The sequence below is a fragment of the Osmerus eperlanus genome, chromosome 10 (genome assembly GCF_963692335.1).
Source record: "Osmerus eperlanus chromosome 10, fOsmEpe2.1, whole genome shotgun sequence".
Classification (NCBI taxonomy): Eukaryota; Metazoa; Chordata; class Actinopteri; order Osmeriformes; family Osmeridae; genus Osmerus; species Osmerus eperlanus.
Window position 1 is genome coordinate 11527104 of NC_085027.1, and position 24148 is coordinate 11551251.

The 24148-nt window shown below is 50.1% G+C and overlaps 1 protein-coding gene across 1 annotated transcript in view; it reads left to right on the plus strand.

Annotated features, from left to right (window-relative positions):
- The window catches only part of lrrk1 (leucine-rich repeat kinase 1), a 30872-nt gene extending 7278 nt beyond the window's left edge, over window positions 1-23594 (plus strand). Inside the window, exons 4-38 of the mRNA XM_062470961.1 lie at window positions 102-273; window positions 584-763; window positions 1704-1834; window positions 2044-2270; window positions 2375-2502; window positions 2728-2891; window positions 3029-3166; window positions 3623-3735; window positions 3971-4041; window positions 4232-4361; window positions 4893-5005; window positions 5123-5337; window positions 5907-6071; window positions 6540-6712; window positions 6873-6993; window positions 7241-7400; window positions 7652-7830; window positions 8023-8120; window positions 8242-8413; window positions 8530-8699; window positions 9490-9629; window positions 9953-10310; window positions 12094-12263; window positions 13931-14128; window positions 14232-14371; window positions 14451-14588; window positions 16179-16373; window positions 16480-16631; window positions 17590-17707; window positions 18207-18323; window positions 19193-19390; window positions 19807-20021; window positions 20247-20756; window positions 20860-20961; window positions 22880-23594. Of these exons, the coding sequence (XP_062326945.1) occupies window positions 102-273; window positions 584-763; window positions 1704-1834; window positions 2044-2270; window positions 2375-2502; window positions 2728-2891; window positions 3029-3166; window positions 3623-3735; window positions 3971-4041; window positions 4232-4361; window positions 4893-5005; window positions 5123-5337; window positions 5907-6071; window positions 6540-6712; window positions 6873-6993; window positions 7241-7400; window positions 7652-7830; window positions 8023-8120; window positions 8242-8413; window positions 8530-8699; window positions 9490-9629; window positions 9953-10310; window positions 12094-12263; window positions 13931-14128; window positions 14232-14371; window positions 14451-14588; window positions 16179-16373; window positions 16480-16631; window positions 17590-17707; window positions 18207-18323; window positions 19193-19390; window positions 19807-20021; window positions 20247-20756; window positions 20860-20961; window positions 22880-23057 (5949 nt within the window). The 3' untranslated portion in view covers window positions 23058-23594. The remainder of the gene's footprint in view (window positions 1-101; window positions 274-583; window positions 764-1703; window positions 1835-2043; window positions 2271-2374; window positions 2503-2727; window positions 2892-3028; window positions 3167-3622; window positions 3736-3970; window positions 4042-4231; window positions 4362-4892; window positions 5006-5122; window positions 5338-5906; window positions 6072-6539; window positions 6713-6872; window positions 6994-7240; window positions 7401-7651; window positions 7831-8022; window positions 8121-8241; window positions 8414-8529; window positions 8700-9489; window positions 9630-9952; window positions 10311-12093; window positions 12264-13930; window positions 14129-14231; window positions 14372-14450; window positions 14589-16178; window positions 16374-16479; window positions 16632-17589; window positions 17708-18206; window positions 18324-19192; window positions 19391-19806; window positions 20022-20246; window positions 20757-20859; window positions 20962-22879) is intronic.
- Window positions 23595-24148: the final 554 nt, after the last annotated feature.

A 24148-nucleotide genomic window follows, 5' to 3' on the forward strand; every position in this document is an offset into this window, starting at 1 on the left:
GAGGGTGAAGGCTGAATCCCAGAGGATGTAAAGGCACACTGTGTATGTGTGTGTGTGTGTGTGTGTAGCTCTGTAACGTTTCCTACCCTCCTTCCCCCCAGGTGCGTCTCTTGTGCGTGGCTGCTCAGCATGGTGACATTGAGAGTGTGAGATACCTCCTCCGTGATGCCCGCGTGGCCATGCCCCTGGAGCCCACAGAGCACCACCCTGCCATCCAGGCTGCCCAGCACGGCCACCCCTGCCTGGTCAGGGAGCTGCTGGATTCTGTACCTGGTAAGGATGGCTCTGGCTGGAGTCTCTCTCTTTCTCCTGTGTCTGTTTGTTTGTCAGTCTGTTTCTTACCATCTCTGTCTGTGTCTGTCTCTGTCTTTTTAACTTTCTCTTTCTCTCTTACCCTCTCTGTCTTTCTGTGTCTCTATCTGTCTCTCTTTTTAACTGTCTCTCTCTCTCTCTCTCTCTCTCTCTCTCTCTCTCTCTCTCTCTCTCTCTCTCTCTCTCTCTCTCTCTCTCTCTCTCTCTCTCTCTCTCTTCCCTCCCTCTCTCTCTCTCTCTCTCTCTCTCTCTCTCTCTGTCTCTCTCTCAGGCCCATGTCTCAGGAGGGATCTGTTAAACTGGATGCTGGCTACGGCGTGTCAGCAGGGTCATTTAGAGGTTGTCCGTCTGCTTGTCCAGGATTACCATGCCGATGCAGATGACTGTGCAATCCACAGTGATGAGTTTGCTGTCATCACAGGACTGCCTCTTTATGCTGCTGCACGTGCAGGTACACACATAGCACATACACATGGTACACAAGACACACACATACACATAAACTAGAGCCCGACCGATTTATCGGCGGAGCGATATTATCGGCTGATATTAGGCATTTTCCAAACTATCGGTATTAGCATTTAAGATGGCCGATAAATGAATATAAAAAAACGACGAAACACCCTTCAACCATGTTATGAGTGTTGGCGTTGCATAGTTTGTCCACCATAGGGCACTCTACAACGTCCCTGTTGGCAACACTCGTGTTTAGTCAGGTGTTTAGTCAGGGAGTCAGGTGGCTGAGCGGTGAGGGAATCGGTCTAGTAATCCGAAGGTTGCCAGTTCGATTCCCGGTCATGCCAACTGACGTTGTGTCCTTGGGCAAGGCACTTCACCCTACTTGCCTCGGGGAGAATGTCCCTGTACTTACTGTAAGTCGCTCTGGATAAGAGCGTCTGCTAAATGACTAAATGTAAATGTTTAGAACGCCAAAACCCTACGACCAGCTGATCCAGCCAGAGTCGGGCAGTTTTAGGGAAAACTGTTTATGTTTTGTTGTTTTGTTGTTGTTTTTTTGTTTTGTTTTATATATATTCGTCGATATATCGGAATATTGGATTTTTAAATCACCAAATATTTGTATCGATATCGGCATTAAAAATCCTTATCGGTCGGGCTGGAACATAAACACAGACATAGTCACACACTCCATTTGTCTACCACTCAGCTCTATTGTATTTTTAAACTCGGTTCCTGTTTTTGGGGGAAGTCCTTGAGTCCCAGAAACAACTGCCTCATATTGCGCTCGGAGGGAATTTGGAAGAAATGGTCTTCAACAATACTGGACATTCGACAGTGTATCTAATGTTTGGGACATTTCGACTGATCTTAACTTAGCGTGTGTGTATGTGTGTGTGTTTGTGTGTGCACATGTGTTTGTTTGGTGCTAGGTAACGAGGAGATAGCCAGCTTCCTGCTCCAGAATGGTGCAGGCTTCTCTTCCTACACCCTGATGGACCACCCAGTCTTCAGCAGGACACTTCTCAGACAGAGGCTGGAGACCTCCCACACAGAGGGAGAGGTCAGTCTCTGTGTGTGTAGCCTTGTTTGTGTGTCAGTGTGTGTTCGTGTGAATTTGTGAGCGTTTGTGTGCTTGTTCCCGTGTGTGTACCAGTGTGTGTGTGCTTGATCCAGTGGGTGTACCAGTGTGTGTGTGCTTGCACTGGTGTGTGTACCAGTGTGTGTTTGTGTCAGGCTGTTGTGTATACTCACTGTAGGCTCCCTCTCCAGTGTCTCTGTGTGTGCTGGTCTGGTCTGAAGCTGCCATGGCTGGAGCTGGACTGGTTCATGGACCTGTCATCTCGTATCACCAAGCTGGACCTGTCGTCTAACTGTCTGGCCGCTCTGCCCTCCGTGGTTCCCTGGGGCTTGATACAGCTGCACACCCTGGACCTGTCAAACAACAACCTCAAAGACCTGCCCTCGGCACTCAGCTCTCAGGAGATCATCTGCTCCAAGTACGCACACACACACAGAAACGAAAGTCAACTCACACGTGTCTTACCAATCTGCCCTTTAGCTTTAAGCTGATCTGTGTGTGTCTACATCTCTACTGTACTAGATTGCAGCAAGTGAATCTGTCTCAGAACCAGTTGACCAGCCTGCCAACAGGCCTGCTGCATCTTACCAGGATCCAGAGACTCTCTGCTACCAAGAACCACCTCACCTCTTTGTTCGACCTGTCTAATGGTGCGCCATTGTGTTTTACTGTTGTGTAAATTTCCTCATTTGTATCTTAATGACCCGCTGTGGTACTTCTGCTTCTCTAACAGAGCAGTTTTCCCCCAGTGATGAAAAAAAGGGACATATAAAGTGCTACACTACTATAGGCTAATACAATCACCGGGTAAAACAATGCTCCTCGGATCTGTGTTTGAGTATCTCGGCTGGATGTCCACCCTCTCCTTCTCCTAGATACTAACTGGATAGGCCTGCGTAAGCTGGAGGAATTGGACGTGTCTGACAACCTGCTGACCAGCTTGTCCACGACCATCCTGCACTGCTTCAAGTCCCTCAACTCTCTCAACGTCTGCAGGAACACACTCTCCTCCTTCCCTGACCCCTGGGCCTGTCCCCTGGTAGGACCTTCGTCCATACAGCTACTGGCAGAGATATGAAGAGAGAGTGAGAGATAGACATGGGTGTTGTCTTTAATATACATAGAGAATGAGTGATCGATCTGTTGTTTTTCATTGCTGCCTCTTCTCCTCTGCAGAAGATCTGTCGAGCCTCGTCGAACTTGATTGAGAGTCTTCCCAACACCATCTCCATCTTCTGGAAAACCCAGCTCCAAGAGGTGGATTTCTCAGACAACGTCCTGAAAGAACTGCCTTCTTACATATTCGAGCTTGAGGTAACCATGTAGAACAGGATCTGAGAGGTTTCCATGGCAGCTGCTGAAACCAACTGGTTTATATGAGGGAAGGATGTGTGTTATTCACCAGGCCACCTCTAGATGGCGGTCCAGTCATAGTGTGAGACATTATGGAACCATAGTGGCGTCTGTTAGTGCATACTAGTGCATTTGCAAGAAAAAAGGCCAAAATATTTCATTAGAACACTAACCACGGTGGAATGTTTGAGTAGATTAAAACAATTCCGGTAATGGCATTTGAGAAGGATGTGTTTAGATCTGAATCCTAATCACAATACTAGAACCCCCTGGAATGTTCTCAGGAACGCTGGGCTCTTTCTAATTAAATGATCTACATGTTTGTAGAGTTTCTTGGGATTCTAATTACATTTTTTTCTAATTAAGTATCTGTCCAAACACTTTCTTTTTCTCTCTCTCTTTCTATCCCTCTCTCAGGCCCTGGTCTCCTTACGTTTGTGTGGGAATCAGATCTCCACCCTACCAGCACCCAGCAAGTGGAGGTGCTCTCTTCTCAGGACACTAGACCTCTCCAGAAACCAGCTGGGCAGGTGGGTCCCCATCCCGGACTGCAGACCTTCCCTCCCACACGCACACACGCGCAAACACACTCCCCTGACACTTTGACACACCCATCCAGAGTCTTGACACACAGACACATCCCTTCCTCCATCTCCGTATAGCGATATTGCCTCCAGTTACTGGAGCACGGTTGTAGTTGGTGAATATAGTAAATGTGTGTACATTCTATTCAGTGTGTAAATTAAAAGAATGTATTTCTTCTAGAACTGAGGAGGTCACTAAAACCAGCAGGCTGGCCTTCCTAACCACATGGCACCGCAGAGACCCCGACCCAGGTGACCTTCTGGCCCTAACCCTGTCACCGCTGGGGGTTGACACTGGGTTGTGGCACTGGTTAATCTGTATTGCTAGCCTCAGATCTGGGGCAGACCATACTGTGATAATCCTATGAATCTATTTGCCAGATATTCATGTAGAAGGTACATTATGTGGGAATGTGTGTGTGTGTCCCCCCCCCCCTGGCAGTGTGTCCTATCGAGTTTCCAGTCATTTTGCGGGACTCACTGGAAGTACTTATCCTGAATGACAACCAGCTGGAGTGTGTGCCTCAGTCTGTGTGCTGCCTGAAGAACCTTACAGAACTGTATCTGTCCAAGTAAGTCTCTCAGACTGACCATACCCCTCATCCTACTCTGGAACCACTACTGTAACCAGGAAGTAATCCCAGTGCTAAGCAGTGTCTGGCTGCAGAGAGAGCAGACTTTGGTCAGCACAGCTGGTCTAATCAGAGGTTCAGCAGGGCCAGTTGTTCTCATCACAGCGGGGAAGAATTCTCTGGAAGCAACCAGATTCTCCCAGCCTCAAAGACTTACTGTATGTGGATTTAGAAGCGTTAGCAAGCTGTTTGGTTTTCCATTTTAGATGTTTTCACTGAACAGTTGAAAAACGTCGAAGCCCCGACCTGCTTGTAGAGATAGCTCTCTCCTAATCTTCGAGTTTTCGTGTGATCCTCTTTTAGAGTTGGTTCTCATGATAGGAAATATACTATGCTATGCTACACATAATAAATACACTTAATAAAGAAATTATGTGACCAGACTGTAGTATCAGTCTGTGTGTCAGTCCAAACATCTCATGCGTTCTTTCTGCCTCTCTGTCTGTCGCTCTCACTCTGCATGGTGAACAGTAACCCAGCTATCCGGGAGCTTCCTGCAGAGCTTGGCCAGCTGTCCAACCTATGGCAGCTGGACATCGACGACCTCAACATAACTAACGTTCCCCAGGAGATCAGGAAGGAAGGTACAGGAGGCCAACTCTGTCCCATGGAGAAACGGACCCGCTTTCTGTGTTGATCGCCTATTCAACCCAGGAAACCCTCTTCCCTTTGTGTGATGTGTGTGTCTGTGTGTGCCTCAGGTTCTGTGTCTGTGCTCGCTCACCTCCGAGCGCACCTGCGAAAGGCAGAACCTTGCAAGCTGCTGAAGATGATTGTGATTGGTCCCCCTCGCCAGGGGAAGACAGCCCTCCTGGAGGCGCTGCGGACGGGCAGGACGTCCCCCTTCACCCCCCCCGAACGCAGCATCTCCACCTCCACCTGGGAGCTGGACAGACCCAACGGGATTAAAACTGGTGTAGGAGGACACACACACACACACACACACAGATACTTGTTCAAGGCCAGGTTTGTGTTAACACCCACATTCTTATGCTCACTCATAATGTTCTATTTTTGGTTGTATTCGTTGGATTTTCATTCATGTGAACCCACTGGTCAAAGGTACCCTATCTAGTGTGTGTCTAGGAGTATGCAGTAGGTAAGGCATCAGAGTAAATGGTATTCTCAGCAGTGCGACTCTGGTACCTTATCGCTGTATCTTGACAGATTTATAAACATATAAATCCCCATCTGTCTGGCCAGTCCAACTGTAGGCTCCACAGCAGTGATTGAGTAGTCATTGCCTGTCTCAACTCATCTATATGTGTACATGTGTTGTACGGGCTGCACTGCAATCTTGTTGGCTCCTACACAAATCAATTTCAGTGTATGTCATTTCCAGAGCAGAAATGTACATTCCAAGGAGCAGTGATGATAACCGATGTGATATTCATAGCTCGGTTGAGAATGCAGAAAAAACGCAAGCGTTGTCATCATGCTGTCCCAGTGTTAACCCCTTCCTGACCTCACTGTGTGTGCTCACAGACCAGCTCTGTGGTGTTCAACGTGTGGGACATCGGCGGGCCTGCCAGCATGTCCACGGTCAACCAGTGTTTCTTCACTGACCAAACCTTTTACCTGGTCACCTGGAACCTGGCTCTGGGCGAGGAAGCCGTGGCCAACCTGCAGAACTGGCTGCTCAACATCGAGGTGAGGCTAGGGAAGATCTAGACCAGCTTCAGGATCTGCTCTGTGTTTACATCATGTTCCTTGTCTCTTAGCCCAGTCTGTCAGTACTGAGAGAACTGTGGAGTGGAGTAGAGTCTACTCTACTCTAGTCTATTGTAAGCTGTGTTATTCCTTCTGGTGACTGAGCTGTAAGACTTGTGGCATGTCTGTATTTACCCTGCTGGGAATGAGTTGGCCTGTCTGACCGCAAAAACATAACCCTCAGTCTGTTTACGGCTAGGGAGACATGAGGGAATGGAGAATGTCTAAATGTACTGTAGAAGATACAGTATATGCTTTACATATCCTTAAACGTCCTCTAAGTGGAAGTCACAACAGTGTCAAAAAAGAATGTATATTTATTTACTTTAGTGGTCCCACAAAAGGCCCCAAATGAGCTTTTTGACCTGGTTGTTGTTAGGTTTCATCCCTGTGACCTCTGACCTCCAGGCTCGGGCTCCTAACTCTGCTGTGGTCGTGGTAGGCACACATCTGGACCTGATTGACACCAAGTTCCGTACAGAGCGGGTCGCAACGCTGCGCGCCTACATCCTGGCTCTCTGCCGCTCTCCCTCCGGCGCCCGGGCAACGGGGTACCCAGACGTTACCTGGAAACACCTGCAGTGAGTTCACACACAAGCACATATACTGTACACACACACACACACACATTCCTCATTCATCTTCACATCTCTTTTGTGATTTCTCTGAGGTCCGATGTCTCATGTCTTCTTCTTGGGTGTGGATGTGTGTGTGTACTTATGTCTGTGTGTGTGTGTGCAGCGAGGTGTCATGTAAGACTCTGGAGGGTCTGGATGGTCTGAAGAGGCTGGTCTACAACGTGGCCTGCACCATGAAGCTGAGCAGCAGCTCTGCCAGTGGCCAGAAGCTGCTGGGCAGACTGGTGAGTGGGAGGGGCAGCTGTCCTCGGCTCCCCAAGGTGGATGGTGGGTGGGTGGGTGGGGGGGGGGGGGGTAAGGTACATGTGACACCAATGGCACGAGTCCCCAAAGGTTAGGATGTTTCTCCCTCTTGGAGAGTCGCCTAACTGTGATGGGGGTCCAGGGTCACCCGGCTCCACGTCTGTTTGAGCTCCTGTGTGTCAGTCGCTGGTCTGAGCTTTTGGAGCCCTGTGACCCCTGTGACCCCAGATCCCGCGCAGCTACCTGGCCCTGCAGGAGGCCGTGATAGCGGAGCACCAGAGACACGATGCCGAGGACGAGGTCCAGTACCTCACCGAGACCGAGCTGGACAGGATCATCGAGCAGAACCCAGGAAGTGACATCAGAGACTATGAGGACCTGCAGAGCGGTACTTCCTCTCGCCTCTCCCTTTGAAAGACCTGCGTTTATTCACAAAATAGGATCTGTCTTGATAATAACACACTCTCTTTGTATCCATCCCCCTCTCTCCAACCCCCCCTCCACACACTCTCTCTCTCTCTCTCTCTCTCTCTCTCTCTCTCTCTCTCTCTCTCTCTCTCTCTCTCTCTCTCTCTCTCTCTCTCTCTCTCTCTCTCTCTCTCTCTGTCTCCATGCTGTACTCCTCTTCTCTCTGTCTAGCCATCAGCTTCCTGATAGAGACAGGTACTCTGCTGCACTTCCCTGACACCAGCCACGGCCTGTGCATGCTCTACTTCCTGTGTCCTGTCTGGCTGTCGGAGTGTCTGGAGAGAATCATCCATCTGAGGAGCTCTCGGTCCGTGGCCAGGAACGGCGTCATCCGGGCCGAAGACCTCCGGGTAACACAGAGCATTACTTTCATTTTTATCTCTTAAATGAGGGGGTCCTCTCATTCTTATGCAGGGTCCATTTCTCCCTTAGTTTGAATACAGAACCGCAGACAGAGAACCTGAATTAATAAAGAATCCTTGAGAATGCTAAAAATACCATTCCTGACAGATGACATCCTGTACTTCCTGTATGCTGTGCAGATGCTGCTGGTGGGGACCGGCTTCACTCAGCAGACGGAGGAGCAGTACTTCCAGTTTCTGGCCAAGTTTGAGATAGCGCTGCCGGTGGCCAACAACAGGTACTGCACCCTTAATGACACTTTCCACACTGTGGCCAATGTTTCTCAGGGAATAATATACAGACAGAGGTATGTTATTATTCTGCCACTGTTCACTTATCTCTCGCTCTGTCATCTGTAGTTACTTGCTGCCCCACCTCCTGCCTCCCAAGCCAGCCATGGACATCCATGGTTTCCGGCAGCAGACCAACAACACCTTGCAGAGGCTCTTCAAGATGAGCTTCGTCCCTGCAGGCTTCTGGGAGCGCTTCATAGCCAGGATGCTGATCAGCCTCACCCAGATGGACCTGCAGGTGAAAGGGTCTACCCAGGACATCATGTCTAAACACAGATATCTAACCCCGTATGTTGTTGTGGTTGTTGATGGCGATGTTACTGCTGACACTGTTGTTGATGTCGCTGGATGTAGTCGTTTGAGCCGAAGAGGAACCCGAGGAGCGGACGCGGCAGGAACACGGTGATCTACAGCTTCGCTGGGACCCAGCAGAGGAGCCGCTGCAGCACCTTCAGAGTGCGCCGCAGCCAGACCATCTACTGGAAGGAGGGGCTGCTGGTCACCTTTGACGGGGGCTACCTAAGGTCAGAGCCTGGGGTCAGGGGTCACGGGGGAGGAGACACTGGGAGGAAACCTTACTGTGGGGTACTTTTGGGAGTTTTGCTACACATGATCAATCCAGTCGTCAGAATAGGATTCATTTGTTAGGAGATAATCCCTAGATGGGTTGTGTTGTTGCACCTCTTTAAATATCAGAGAACAAGCATGTTCATGCATGTTCAAATAGTTCATGCAATGTACCACCGCATCAACATCATGACAAGCTCTGTGGCATTGCCATTCAGTCAAGGTCCACCACAGGCCATTGCATCTCCCCCAGTCCCAGCTAAATGCTAGCTGAGCAGGCCTAATTAATCACTCTCAGAGCTGTCTCAGCACCGTCCAGAGATAATTAGACAAACCAAGCACATAACGATATCTCCTAAAAACCAGACAGAATAATTCCTCGTAAAAAATAACTTTTGTGTATCTGAGTGTTCTCTGAGGGGAATTTGGAAACAGTCCCAGGCGCCTGCTTTTTCTCAGCAGCAGCTCTGTGGGACACTTCAGATACATCTGCAGGGAACTCATGATGGAACATAAACAGACCCTCTTCTACACCATGCATACATCCGCTCTCCTCCACCCATCTCTCCTCCTCCACCCTCCTCTCTACCCTCCTCTACACCATGCAGACCCTCCACCTCCCAGTACATGTTCCTCTACATGGTTGTTGCTGTGGTTGTTGCTATGGACTAATGTGTCTGAGGCCTATGACATGCCTCAGTGTGGAGGTAGTGTCTGCACTAACCGTCCCCCTCCTCCCCTCCTCAGCGTGGAGTCTTCCGATGTGAACTGGAAGAGAAAAAAAAGTGGAGGCATTAAGATTATCTGCCAATCAGAAACCAGGGATTTCTCAGCCATGGCCTTCATCACGGATCACGTCAACTCCCTCATCGAGCAGTGGTTCCCTGGTCAGTCTCCCTCCCTCCCTCTCAATCCTCCCCTCTCTCCCTCCCTCTCTCAGGCAGACACGTCAGTCATGCAGGCACATCTTAGTAGTTGACTGTGACCTTGATGCAGCCTCTCTTGCAGTGTCAGTGTTGATGACTCATCCCCAGGTTCTGCTCCTGCTGAGGGGTGCTGCGAGGTGGTTCAGTCCCAACCTCCTAGGAGGCGCCACGTGGGGAATGTGTGATGGCGTGTGGATGTTTGATGAGTGGCTCTCTTCCACTATTTTCTTTCGACCTCATCCTGTCCCTCATCCGTCTCTTCCTGTCTGTGTCTCCTCCTGCAGCTCTGACTGCCAGCGAGAGTGACGGGAGCCCCCTGATCGAGCAGTATGCCCTGTGCCCCCTGTGTGTGTCCACGGCCCGCCAGGACCAGGGCCAGGGCCAGGGCCAGGACCAGGGCCAGGGCCAGGGCCAGGGCCAGGACCAGGGCCAGGACCAGGGCCAGCCCCCAGCCCTCAGCACCGGGGTGGGGGCGGGGGAAGCAGGAGGCGGGGAGGGAGATGGAGTACACTACTTTAACATGGAGAAGTGTGTGTTGGCGGCGGTAGAGACGGACCACATCAGCTGTCCCCAGCACCCCGAGACCCTTGTCCCCCTCCAGGAGCTGGTCCCTGAACTCTTCATGACAGACTTCCCATCACGGTACCCTTCCACCTGCCGCCCCCCCCCCCCCCCTCACACACACACACACACACACACACATAGGGTAAAGTATTACTAACCTTTAACCCCTACCTCTGCCCTCTAACCCAATATCACGCACACCCACTCTGACCTTGCAGTGGGATTGCATCTAGTCTCATAAACGTGCAAGGTTCTCTATTTAATCAGACACTGTTGCCAGATTTATACACCATTACACCACCAAATAGGACATCATTAATTTAACGATCCCTGATATTGAATCCTGCGGATCTTGTCCCGGAGGCTTGGATGAAACCCTCTCCTCTGTGTCACAGGAGAGAGGGGGGGGTGACAGTCATAGGGTGGATGTTAATTTGACCTCTGTGTGTCCATCTCTCTGGTGTCGTATAGGGCAGGCCTCTCTGGTGCTCTCCAGGTCAGGGTGGAAGATTCCACTAGAAATACAGGAATACCTTTCACGCACACTAACACTCATAGATACACACACACACTAGCACTCACATTCTGCACTCACACACACCAACACACACTAAAGCACACACATATACACATTTGTGTGTTCACCTTTTTATCTCAGAGGCTGGAGATGAGGACATTCACACACACACACACACACACAGGTCCCTAGGGGTTCGACTGTGTAATGTTGTTGTTGATTTGTTGCCAGGAGAGCCCCTGCTCATAATTCAAAGACATGCCACAAAGAGATGTTGTTCAGGGTTCAGCAAGAGGCCCGAATACTGCAATCTCTCACCTCATACAGAGGGCTGATTCTGACTTCTGTAAGTTAGGTTTAGAACATGATGTTATCTGTTCTGACCTACAGTGTGAAAGCATTCCTAAATTGGGCAGTAAAAATTGATTGTTTTGGTCTTGGTTGAGCTTGTGTGTAAAAGAAGTTCAAGCATTTTACATTTGTGTTTACTGTATGCATTTTTTCTCAACAAGAATGCATACAAGAACAAGAAATGTGTTACTGTAATTGTATAGCCTTCACAGACGGATGTTGTGCTAACTGTGTCAAGAGTTTAGGAAAATTGTTAAAAGTGGTCATAGCGATTGTAAAATACTGTAAATAATGACTTCCTGAAACAACCGCAGTCATGTCAGACACACACTGAAACACACACATGCACACACAAACACACCCTTATACAGTACACCCACTCAAACACACACACAAACACGCTCAACTGCCACAGAATCCATTATCTGAACAAAGCTCTGGGTGGCTGCGATACCATTTCAAGCATGTGTGAGATGAAACGAGCCAGACGGATGTTCCCTCTGCTCCATGTCCACACGGGAGTCCTCAGCTCCATCATGGCTGGTGAACCCAGCGGTCAGGGCTGGTAGCAGAGCCACACTTTGTTCGGGGGCTAATTCATGTTCATATTCAATTCAGCACTTCAAGTTGATGGAGTTCACGTTCTTGAACGCCACATGAAAGGCCTGTGTGTCAGGAAGGAAGATCATGAGTAATGGTCGAAGCGGCCAATCACGGCGCAGGAAAGCAGTTATAGCGGCTCGCTATTGGAGGACCCCGCATGCCGTGCCTCACACATGTGCTACATGTGCTGATGGACAGTGGGTGACGCCGGGGTTAGGATCAGAGACATTCTGGAGCTTTTGTGGTTGAGCTGCTGACGGATCGGCCTGACGTTGATGGATAGGTAAGCTGTGCACGTGTGGATGTAAAACTGACGTACTAACTACTGTTGTGTGTGTCTGTGTGTGTGCTGTGTGCTGTGTGTGTGCTGTGTGTGTGTGTGTGTGACAGCCTGTTCCTGGAGAAGGCCCATCTGGAGAGCACGGAGGAGGAGAAGGACATCATTGGTCAGGGAGGCAGTGGCACCATCATTTACAGGGCGCGTTACCGTGAGCAACCAGTCGCCATCAAACGCTTCCACTTTAAGAAATGCAGACAGCAGAGCCTCAGCTGTGACACAGGTACAGAAGCATGGTCTGATCTGAAGCTTACAGCCCTATCTCGAACTGGCTCTAGTTTCTCCTGAATGGGATGTGTTTGATATGATCGCTCTGTCTGGTATCTCTCACGGCTCAGTCCCGGAAGCATTCAGCTGTCTCAGCAGGCGCTCTTCTCTTAAGGGCCTTATCTATTCGTCTCTCCTCCCTCCCTCTCTCTCCTCCCTGCCGCTCCATCTCTCTCTCCTCGCTGCCTCTCTCTCCTCCCTGCCTCTCTCTCCTCCCTGCCTCTCTCTCCTCCCTGCCGCTCCATCTAGCTCTCCTCCCTCCCTCTCTCTCCTCCCTGGCTCTCTTTCTCTACTCCCTGCTTCTTTCTCCTTCCTGTCTCTCTCCCCCGTGTCTCTCTCTCTCTCCTCCCTGCATCTCTTTTTCATTCTCTCTCTCGCTTCCATTATTTCTCTGATAAGGACTGTCTCTTGCCAGGCTTTGAGAGCTTTATTTACACTCCGACCACCCTCTCTCTCTCTCTCTCTCTCTCTCTTTCTCTCTTCTCACCACTCTCTTCTCACCACGCTCTCTCTCTCTCTCTCTCTCACGCTCTAAACAGCAGTCATGTGCCCAGTACTCCATGTTCTCTGTGGGGTATTATTGTCCATTCAACAGCTGGTCACGTCTTCCCCAGCGTTAGTGTGGGGAAGAGCGCTTAAACTTGCTGTTGGCATCTGAATCGTGCTCCAGATAGCATCCATAACAGTGTTGTATCTATCAGAACGACAAAGGGGAATAGGGAATCACGCAGTAACTGCGGTTTAGTGAAGGAGAGCTGATGGTTCCCCATAATGTTGTCGCCCGTCAGCAGATTTGTTTATGGAAGTTTGTTGTGTTTCAGAGTGTACTGTGTGGGATAGTCAGGTCCTCTTACACACAGGACCAGAGTGCAGAGCAGTGTCACTCGCCTTTGCAGCAGATGTGTTTGATTCTAAACAGCACTAGCTAAAGCTGCTTTTGACCTTCCTCTGATTAAAACAACGTAAGAAGAACATTCATCTTCTTGTGATGTGACACCTCACTGATTCAGCTGAGAGCCCTGGCCTCTCCCTCGCCAGGCAGGGAAATAGACCATCCATCTTTATCCCTTCATCCCTCCAGAGGTCAAGTCTCAAGGTGATCTGAAATACATCTGGCTGGCTGCCTGGCTGACCGGCTGATTGGATGACTGTCTGGCTGACTGTCTGGCTGACTGTCTGGCTGGCCAGAATGAAGGCCTCTGTGTTCCAGTCTAATAACTGTAATAGGTCTGGTTCCTGGCCCTACTGTATAACTGTATGGAGAGGCTGGAATCAGAAACCCAACACTGTCCATTAGGGTTAATAGTCACCCAGAGAAACCCCAGCCCAGCAGGAAGCCCCCTGTCTGGAACCTGCCCCCATTAACACACACACATACATATACACTTACCACATCAGTTCCCCCCATTAACAAGGTTGCGACTCTAAATGTGAATGGTGTAATGTACTGTGCATGTACGTCTCAGAATGAGTTAGGGGTTTCCTCTGCTTAGAATCATTTGATTGGAATTCATAATTTCCCTCTCTTTTCCCTCTCTCTCCCATTACCCCTCCTGGGCCTCCTCTCTCCCCCCTCCTCCTCTCTCTCCCTCTCTGTCCCTCTGTCTCTCTCCCTCCCTGCAGACACCATGGTGAAGCACCTCCAGGCGGCGGACGCGTGTCGCAGCTTCTCAGAGTTCCGTCAGGAGGCCAGCATGCTCCACTCCCTGCAGCACCCGTGCATCGTGGCCCTGGTGGGCATCAGCATCCACCCGCTGTGCTTCGCCCTGCAGCTGGCCCCGCTGGGCAGCCTCAACACCGTCCTGGAGGAGAGGCACAGAGGTGGGCAGGGCCGCTGTCAGGCCCCTCGACCCTGTGTTGCTGCTCAGGCGCCGGGTCGTCATTCTAACCCCCCCCCCCCTCTCTCTCCCTCCGTCCTCCATAGGCTCCAGGTACATGCCCCTGGGTCACATGCTCACCTTCAGAGTGGCCTATCAGATCGCAGCGGGGCTGGCCTACTTGCACAAGAAGAGCATCATCTTCTGTGACCTGAAGTCTGACAACATCCTGGTGTGGTCCCTCGAGGTGGGTGAGGCGACCAGCTGGAGATCCTGGGGTAGCTTGCTTGACGTGTGTCTAATCCTTGTCACATGACTCCTCCCAGGTGTGCGACCCCGTCAACATCAAACTGTCAGACTACGGCATCTCTCGCCAGTCCTTCCATGAGGGGGCGCTGGGGGTGGAGGGCACTCCCGGGTACCAGGCTCCGGAGATCCGACCAGGCATAGTCTACGATGAGAAGGTACCTCCTACAGCACTGCCGCACAGCTACTGACTGCGCCCTCGAGGGAAAACCAGATACGCAAAAGTGACGCTTTTCAGAAACCCATCTATCTGAATGTCATGAGCCTTTACATTCATTTTGTGTCCTTGTGAATACATCAGTGTGTGGGCGGGTTGTGAAAGCAAGACAGTTCTGACCACAGAGTTTAGTAAAACCTAGTTCCTCAGGAGTTATGGGAAGCAGTGTCAGGACTGGAGACTTCCTCTGTACAGCACCTTAGTCTGCTGTCTTATTAATGCCACATGTGTATGTGGAGAGAAAGGTGAAGAAAAGAGCGGTGTGAGAGAGAGAGAGAGAGAGAGAGAGAGAGAGAGAGAGAGAGAGAGAGAGAGAGTGTGTGTGTGTGTGTGCGTGCGTGCGTGTGTGTGTGTATGTGTGTGTGTCAGCGTACATGAACTAGCTTGATGTTATCTGTAACATTGCCAAACCACATTACATCTACCTAACATGGATGTGTGGACTGTTCCTGTAAATGGCACAGTCATAACATTCAGTATACATATGTCATTTCCCATAGGTTAGGTTAGTCACCTCCTGAGTGGAGCAGTCAGACAGTGTGAGTGTGTGACGTGGCGAGGCCTCTCAGGCCCTGGCCCCCCCAGGGAGGGCTGCTTTATTGAGGGTTCCTGCTTCACAGCTGGGGGGGCTTAACCCCCTCCAGCGGTCAGCCTCGGTTGGGGATCCTTTCAAAGGACCGGTAAAACCCTGCTGATGCCCCCTCCCCCACAGCCTGCTGGCCCCAGCCAATCAGCTCTTGGGCTCTCTGTTTGGCTTTCATTAGCAGTTTTGATGAGCTTTAGTTTATTGTAATGAGATGCAGGCAGAGGCAGAAGGGGATGTGGAAATAACAGGGGGATACGGAGAGAGAGAGACATCGATGAGGATGAAGGGAGAGAGATGGAAATGAGGATGGAGCAAAAAAGGGACAGAATAATAAACGTAAGCAACGAAGTGAGAGAAGTGTGTGTGTGTGTGTGGGGGGGGGGGGGGGTTGAAAGACAGATAGGAGAGAGAGTGAGACTGCCTTATATGAATGCAACAGGGCATTTCTCCAGCCTGACTTACTCCCCAGACGGCCATATTTGGAATAGTTGCCAAGTGATGTCATTGCGGGTGGCTACCGTGAAATGTAACTAGCGGTGGAAGTCCCCAGTCCTGTGTGTTTTGGCTGTGGTGTTGATCCACCCCGGAGCTCTCAGGCCCCCTCCTCACCCAGCTGCATGGCAGGCAAAGGAAGGAATTCTCTTGAGAAATCTTGACCACAGATATGCAATGTTCCACAGACAAGATGCGTGACCTTCCGAGATAAGAGAGGAGGCTGAAATAACCCAGATATGAGCATGAATGTGTTTGTTGTGAAGGGCCCTGGGCTCTGAACTGTGCCTCCCCCTCTCTTTTTCTCTTTCTCCGTTTTACTCTCTCGCTCAGCCTCTCTTTCTTTCGCTCGGACCTTGCCCCACCTCTCTCCCAGTACATGATTGAGCATGGCATGATCCCAGGTCCACCCAGCAGTAACTTTTGACCCTCCCCCCACCTCCCTGCTCCCAGGTGGACATGTTCTCTTATGGCATGGTTCAGTATGAGCTCCTGTCTGGGTGCAGGCCAGCTCTGGGTCACCATCAGCTCCAGATAGCTAAGAAGCTGTCCAAGGGCATCAGGCCGGCTCTGGGCAGCCCTCAAGAGGTCCAGTTCCACTGTCTCCACAACCTGATGATGGAGTGCTGGGACACCAAGCCTGAGAAGGTCTGCACTCTCCTCCTCACTCCAGTCTCACCTGTACAGACTATGCATGCAATGTGTGGATAGAACAAAGCTAACGTGTCCTGTGTGTGTGTGTGTGTGTGTCCAGAGGCCCCTGGCTGTGCAGTGTGTGAGGCAGATGCAGCAGCCTAGTTTCCCGTGTTTGAGGTACCTGCTCTCCTGTGACACCCACTCGCAGCTCTTCCTGTCGCACCTGCAAGGACACAGCGCTGTCTTCTGGGACGGCGACAAGGACAACAGGTATGTGTGCGTTCGGCTATGTCTGCATGTGAATGCAGCAACATGTGTTATCATGTATATTTAATGTGTGCAGTTGTGTAAGAACAGAAATATTTCAGGAGTGTCTGTTTTAACGCTATTTCAGAGATGGCGTCAGCTGCAGTTCTTCTAACTACTGCTTAATGGGAAGAGATTAATGCAGCCTTCCCTGATAGTATTTAACCCAAGCTCTCTTTAACACTATCTCCTACTGATTTACTAAAGGGAAGAGGAGTTCGATATTTATACTGGCAGATATATACTTTATTTCCTTTGGGGATCTGCAGACGTGTATGAGTGTGCGTGTGTGTGTGTCAGTTCAGGAAGATCGAGAGGATGTATTCAAGGTTATTATGCGTGAACAGATTTATAAAAGGAAGTGACACATCCACACACAAGCACACACACAGACAGACAGACAGACATAAACACACACACACACCAGTCTACAAAGGTTCCCAGGTGGCTGGTGTAATTGCTGAAGTGTTGACTCTCCTTGTGTGCTCTCAGTCTCAGAGTTAATCTCAGAACAATAGAAACAGCTTTCATCCTTCCATGCAGGTGGTGTCAATCACCACTATTGTCTTCCTGATGAAACACTATTAACCCCTAACACACCCCTACACAGTGGGCTGACCATGGGAATGAGCGCTCAGTCAAAACTCTCCCAGACTGCCACTGATTATGTGCTGTAACTCTGGGTACTGTGTGTTTGATAGATGTGTAATAATCATAATAATAATACATAATGCTGGTGTTTATGAGTGTGTGTTAACAGTGTGGTGAGTGTGTTTATTAGTGTATTATCTATTCATAAGTGTTTTAAAGGGTGTTTTTTTACAGTGAGGTTTGCTTGAGTGTGTTATCCGTTGTACGATGTTTACGAGCGCATGATCTTTTCTGCAGTGTGTATAAGTGTGTGTTATCTGATCTCCTGAAGGAACTACAGTGTGGTGAACATGGAGAGGGGTCAGGTGGAGGTGAAGAGGATGGCGTGTCCAGGAAGTCAACTCAGCTGTCAGATGAAAATGAACAACACACTCTGGATCGCCACCGAGGTTTGTGAAAACACAAAACTGGGACCAATTACCTCACACCCTGCGGCCAGATTTACTTATAGGGGAGCAGAGGGGAGAGGAGAGTTTACAGTGACGTGTACCAAACACTCTGTGTTTACCATGCTAGGTCTCAGTGACCTGTTCAAACCAAGTGGGGGGTTTAGCTGTGAGGGAACATTGGACACCATACTTAAAGACTAAACCAAGGAGGCATATACACGTTATGTAACTCTTGGCTCCATGTTCACTCCATGCAATCCCTTTAATCTTCTGTTCTATAGCTTACTACCATGGAGTTTTGTCCAGATTAGACCAAGTGGACCTGCTGTATTTGTTAGTCCGTCCGACCCAGAGAAATGTTCCTTGGAAGCAAATATTACATTATGCTCCGCACAACACAACATGGTATTGTACAACATGGCTGGCAGTATTCACACTCCACTGTTAAACTGCGAGTCATCTCCAGAGCTCTCATGAGTGCTGCTGGTTTGTGTTTCAGGAGCAGGAGGTGTTTATCTACAGCCTGAAGGAGATGTGTCCCCTGAGCCAGCCCCAGAAGCACCTGTGCTTCCCGGCCATCGTCACCTGCCTGTTTCCTGTGCCTGCCATTGCCCAGGTGGGTCTAGGGCCCTGCGCCATCTATGAGAGGTTTAGAGAGATAAAGAGATTCTATGGAGACCATAGAAACTTTATAACGGGATAATTCTCAGCTGTCTGTAAGGGCTTTGAGTTTCTACTGCAGCCGTACTGAAGGTGCCTAAAAGCGGGGTGAATGGTGAATAGCTGCTGTAATTGCCCATAAATCAGCCGCTGGTCGTGTGCATTGTGGTGATTTACATGCAGCCTGGCCGTCATTAACCCAAAACAGCTACTGAGGCGAAGGCTGTTATATGCTGTCAGCTGCCTACTACCCCCTGACCTCCCGCCCGCCCGCCCTCCCTCCTCACCTCTCCATCCCCCCACTCACTCCCCCCTCCCCTCGCCCTCATCCCTCCCCCCCCCCCCCTCCTCCCTCCACTCTGGGCCCTTTGAAGTGTCCTGGGCGGGGGAGGGTCCAGGTGTTGAGCCTGGCCCCGTAGAGACCCATCGCCGCCTTCTATCTGAGGCTGGAACTGGGACTTCACTGAGCGTTTGGATGTGTAGCTTATTAAAGGTGTGATCCTGCCATGTCTCTCTCCTGCTGGCTTGTGCTGGGTCAGGTTTACCCGTCTCTCTCAGCTGTACAACAACAATTCCACAACAGCTGGTTGTTGCTAGGGGAACAGGGAGGTCATGTCAGACCTGCTGCTCTGGGAAACCTACAGATGAATTACTCACACAATCAAAGACATGTCTCTGTTGTAATGAGTAGACTTGCTGTGCAAATGTACAAATAGATTTATTAGGCTTTTACTGTACTGTTCTGTGGGTTTTCCTGAGGCTAACCTACGAAGTGTTGAACCTAGCGGGTATTGCAGTTTGTGAGCCCTCTCTACCCTCCTCCAGAACCTGGCCCGGGTGTTTGCGGGCATGGCAGATGGGCTGGTGGCAGTGTATACCTTGGTGGAGGACATGCCCATAGAAGGGGACACCTACCTGTGCTCCCACACCATCAACAGGACAGTGTTTGGCCTGGAGGACTCGGACCCCAGACAGAGGCCCTACCCTGTCAGGACCATGGTTCTTGTGTGCAGCGGCTCCCAGGTGAGGGACACACACACTCCACTCTCACCTCCATATTGTTCTGTATGTGTGTGTAGTTTACTTCCCTCTTTATCTCTCTTATCTCGCCTTATCTCTTCTGTTCTCTCCTTATCTCTCCTTATCTCTCCTTATCTCTCCTTATCTCTCCTTATCTCTCCTTATCTCTTCTTATCTCGCCTTATCTCTTCTGTTCTCTCCTTATCTCTCCTTATCTCTCCTTATCTCTCCTTATCTCTTCTTATAACTTCTTCTCTCCCACCTGGGCTTCCCACCCCTGCTCTGCCTTCACTCTGTTTCCACCACATTGTTCTCGAGCACCTAAGAATGAAGATTGGAACCCTGTATTATAATGTCACACCACAACGTGTGGGTGCAGAGCAGCCATCCTAACCTCCCTCCCTCCCTCGCTGGTCCAGCTGTGGTACTCGAACGGGCCGGGGGTCCTGGTCCTGGACTGCCAGAGCCTGCAGCCTCTGCAGCGCCTGGAGCCCTACAGCCCGCCGTCCTGTGTGACAGCCCTGGCCTCCAGCCTGTGTGTGTGGGGGGAGGAGGCTGTGTGGGCCCTGGACGACCACACCAACACCCTGCTGCTCTACCACGCTGCCAGCTACCAGCTCTGTGCCACGTACAGGTGGGGGGCACGGCGTCACAAATAGCACGACATAGGACAGAGGATGGATGTGATGATACTGTGTTATCATGCTAACAGTATTTCTTGCCTAGAGGAGGAGGTTATTTTTCCTCAGCCCTTGTCACATCAGATTCTCAAGGGTCCCAGTTTGAGTGGCAGCTCAGTGACAGGTGTCGAGACGGATGTTAACTGATGGATGTTGATTGTTCCTCCTTGTCATTTCAGCTGCGGCGACACCAACCCTCTACGCGACGTCTTTACTGTGCAGAGGCCTGGTGGGGCTACCGTGGCAACGACCCCTGACATTGAGTTAGAGTCGCCAGTTGCCGAGGAGACGGAGCCAGAATGGCTGACCGGGGAAGTGACCCTGATCTACAGCGAGGAGGCGGGGACCCAGATCATCCAGCACCAGGATTCGCTAACAGACTACTGCTCCATGACCTCTGACTCCGCCCTTTCATCTGAGCTGCAGGGATTGGACAGGTCCAGCTCCGGAGCCCTCAGCTCATTGGCCAGCTCCATCAGCATGCCTCTCTCTACAGACTACGAGGAGACAGACAGGACACCGGACCTCAAACCTGGCACCCTGACTGAGACCGACCACCCTGACACTGGTCACCAGCCCGACCACCCAGAGAAGGACACAGCTGAGACTGACCCCTGTGTTAAACCCACACCTCCTCCCCTGCAGGCCTTCAATGTGCTGACTGTGAATGGAACTGTGTGGATCCCCAGGTAGACTTAACACACTAGCAGTGGGTCTTTGTGATGTATGTTTTTATAGATGTAAGGTTTAAAAGATGTTGTGTGTGTGTGTGTGTGTGTGTGTGTCTTGCAGGCGTGGTGGGGACGTGATGGTGATCGAGGTGCAGCAGCAAGCAGACCAGCTTAGGGGGCGTGTCATCGCCGTGCTCCGCCCACCAGAAAACTCCTCCAACGGGTGAGGTCATATCCTGTTTAGAGAACCCTAGTCTCAAAGGATTTATTCTCCATACTAATATGAAATCACTGCTTCCATTTACTTACAATGCTCCCAGAAATGTACAAACTAAGCATATTATGGATCTGGTTAAGACATGGTCTACTACTCTCTCTGAAGGCTGCAGTGTCGGCAGGTTTTCAGCTGTGCCTGTTCATCAGGTACACCAGGTGTGTAGCTTCTCTGGATAATCAATGGACTCATTGTGACAGAAGAAGAAGAGGAAATAGCTTGCTGAGCAGCCCTTCAGGTCCTGTGCTGTGGGAGGGCACCTGCTGAGAACCACTCTGTTGCTGTCTTCAGATACACTGCAGCAGGAAAGAAATCCAAAAGCAATTATAGCGCCCAATAGAGTCGAGAACGGTTCTATTGCTGAAGGGAGCCAAACGTCAGGGCAATCTGTTTCTGCCGTAACGCCAGCTCTGTGCCGGGCCCGTGACACAAGTAACTACAATGAAAAATGGCCCTCATCAGCTTGATACAGCAGATCTGTGGGATCTCTTTATATGCCGCTATGCCTGCAGAGCTGGCACTGAAGAAAAAAAGGAAAATAGGCTAGATATTAATTTGCTGATTCAGCTTCAGTAAAGCCTAGCGAGATCCTTCATCATGTGCTTACAGTGGTTAGCTGGGCTCTGTAATTATACCTATAAAAGAGCCAGCAGCTGGTCCTTGGCAGAAAGGCCCTCTGTCTGAGCTAGCACACACACAGGACCCAGGCCTTTTAGCAACAGGCAATAAAAAGGCCACCCAAAGCAGGGTCCTTAATGAGCAGTCTTGTCAGGGTGCACCTGTAACACAGGTGAGAGTTCAGTCAGGTCACACACTGTGACCTGACTGGAGAGGAGAGGCCCAGAGAATTTGCATGTTGTTCCTATAGTCAGCTTGCACTAAGATTCCTTCAGTATATCTCTCTTTTTTCCATTGTGGCAAGTTGGACGTGTAGTAACTTTGTCAGTTTTGTTTGAGATGAGGCTGGTCTAAAGTGTCTACATATCTCTTTCAGTTCTTAGACATCCAGTAGTGTAGTGGATGGTACAGCATTCAGAGTACAGTCACCTCTGTCTTCATCAATACACTTCCTATCCACTACGAATGTTTAAAAAGTCAAATATGAGCATAGTGGCTATTGAAGAATAAGCATATTTCCTGTCAGCGCTAGTCGGCCTGGGGATAGCCTGTCAGTCACCTGTGCATGTGGCCATTAGGGTAGTACACAGTATGGAGGACAGCAGGTGAGCCTAATGATACACCGCAGAACTTCAGCCAACAGCAGAGAGATAATACAGGGTTGTACTGGGTGATGCATGGTTGGCCGTGCTGCGAGTACAAAGTGTGAGGAGTCCAGTCTCATTCTGGAGACCCTCTGGCATTGTAAATCACCAATGAGAGATGATTTCTCCACATGAACTCTGACTGGTGGTCAGTTCTGACTTCATTCCTTTTAAGTTGAGTTTAGGATATGCAGAGGTCGTGCTGGTCCTGGATATGCCCTGAGGAGAACTTGCAGCCCCAGCTGAAAATGTCATATAAACAAGAGTGTTTAGCCTGTTAGAGAACTGCTTCCCAGTAAGCCCCTCAGACTTCTAGGAAGAGTCCACATGTTAATTTTTGTAAATAAAGAAGTGCCTCAAGTGTAACTCCTCTCTCTCTCTCTCTCTCTCTCTCTCTCTCTCTCTCTCTCTCTCTCTCTCTCTCTCTCTCTCTCTCTCTCTCTCTCTCTCTCTCTCTCTCTCTCTCTCTATCTCTCTCTATCTCTCTCTCTCTCTCTCTCTTGCTATCGCTCTCTCTTGCTATCGCTCTCTCTTGCTATCGCTCTCTCTCTCCCTCTCTGTCTCATCTCTCTCGGTACACTCTTCATCTCACTCTCACCCTCTAGAATCCTAGAGGAGGCAGCGCTGGTAGCAAAGGACACTGTTGTGTGTGGCTTTCGCAAGGAAAACAGCGAGTGGTGCCTGTGTGTCTGGAGGGGCTGGGGCTCGCGCGAGCTGGAAGTCTTCTACCAGTCCTACGAAGAGCTGGGCCGCTTGGAGATCGGCTTGAGAAAAAGAAGGTAGCCGTTGTGCTGCGGAGGGGCGCAGAATCGCAGCTCTGTGCCAAGGCCGAGGGGGAATAAGCTCTGACTGGCCCCCAGTGTTCAGGGCAAGGGAGGGCTGCAGAGCTCTGACATCAGAGCAACGTGCAAGATGCGAAGGGAGGCTAGCTCCTATTGGCCGTCACAGACCCTCATTGGAACTTTTGGCCCCGGAGGGTTGGCCTCGTCAGAAGCACCTGAGGGACACCCAAACACTAGTCTGAGTACGCTGACTGATCAACACACATGTTGTAACTTTACAAAACAGGTCTGTCCCACTAAGACGCGTTTATATGAGAACATGATTCACATCCCATAATGCTTTTTTTTTTTTATGGATTTTATTGTTTTAGTTATACTCTTGAATGTACTGTATACTTATCAAACCAGCTTAAAAAGCTTTTCCTGTATATATTATTAAAGTTTCAAGGATTTTAAATTATTGTTTTCAGAAATTCTTGCTGCATGTGTAAATAGAATTTGTAAAGTATTATGACAATAAATATAGTTCTCAAAATCACTGAAACAAACTGTGGTTATTGCCCAAAGCTTCATTTACTTCCCTAGTGTCCCTTTCTGCATTGGGGGGCAGAGGAGGAGGTGGGTAGTAGAGTGTGGGCAGTGATCAGGCTGAGACCACCTGGGCCAAAGTCTTCTCCCGACAGACCCCTGCTGTAACCTGACCCTGATGGAGTGGCAACGATCTGATGGATGGATGGAGAGAAGGATGATGGATGAGTGAAATCCAAATGATGACAGGACTCCCACTCTGAATGAGCGATACAGGGACTGCCAGCACAGACACAGCATTGAATGAGTGAGGAGGAGCATAAAGATGGATGATTGGCACTGTACTTCCATTGAAAACCAATGATCTCGCAGCCAGTCAGGCTGAGCACATTCATGAACTGGAAGGCGTCGTGGAGATCAGAGAGAGACTGTTTCTACCGTGTGTTTCACAGCCAAACTCATTTGGAGCTCCTGAAAAGAAGCTACTGACGGAGGCTAGGAATGACTAACCGGCTGGATCCCAAACAAGATGAGAGGGTGAATGCCAGCAGTTTACTCAGCAGC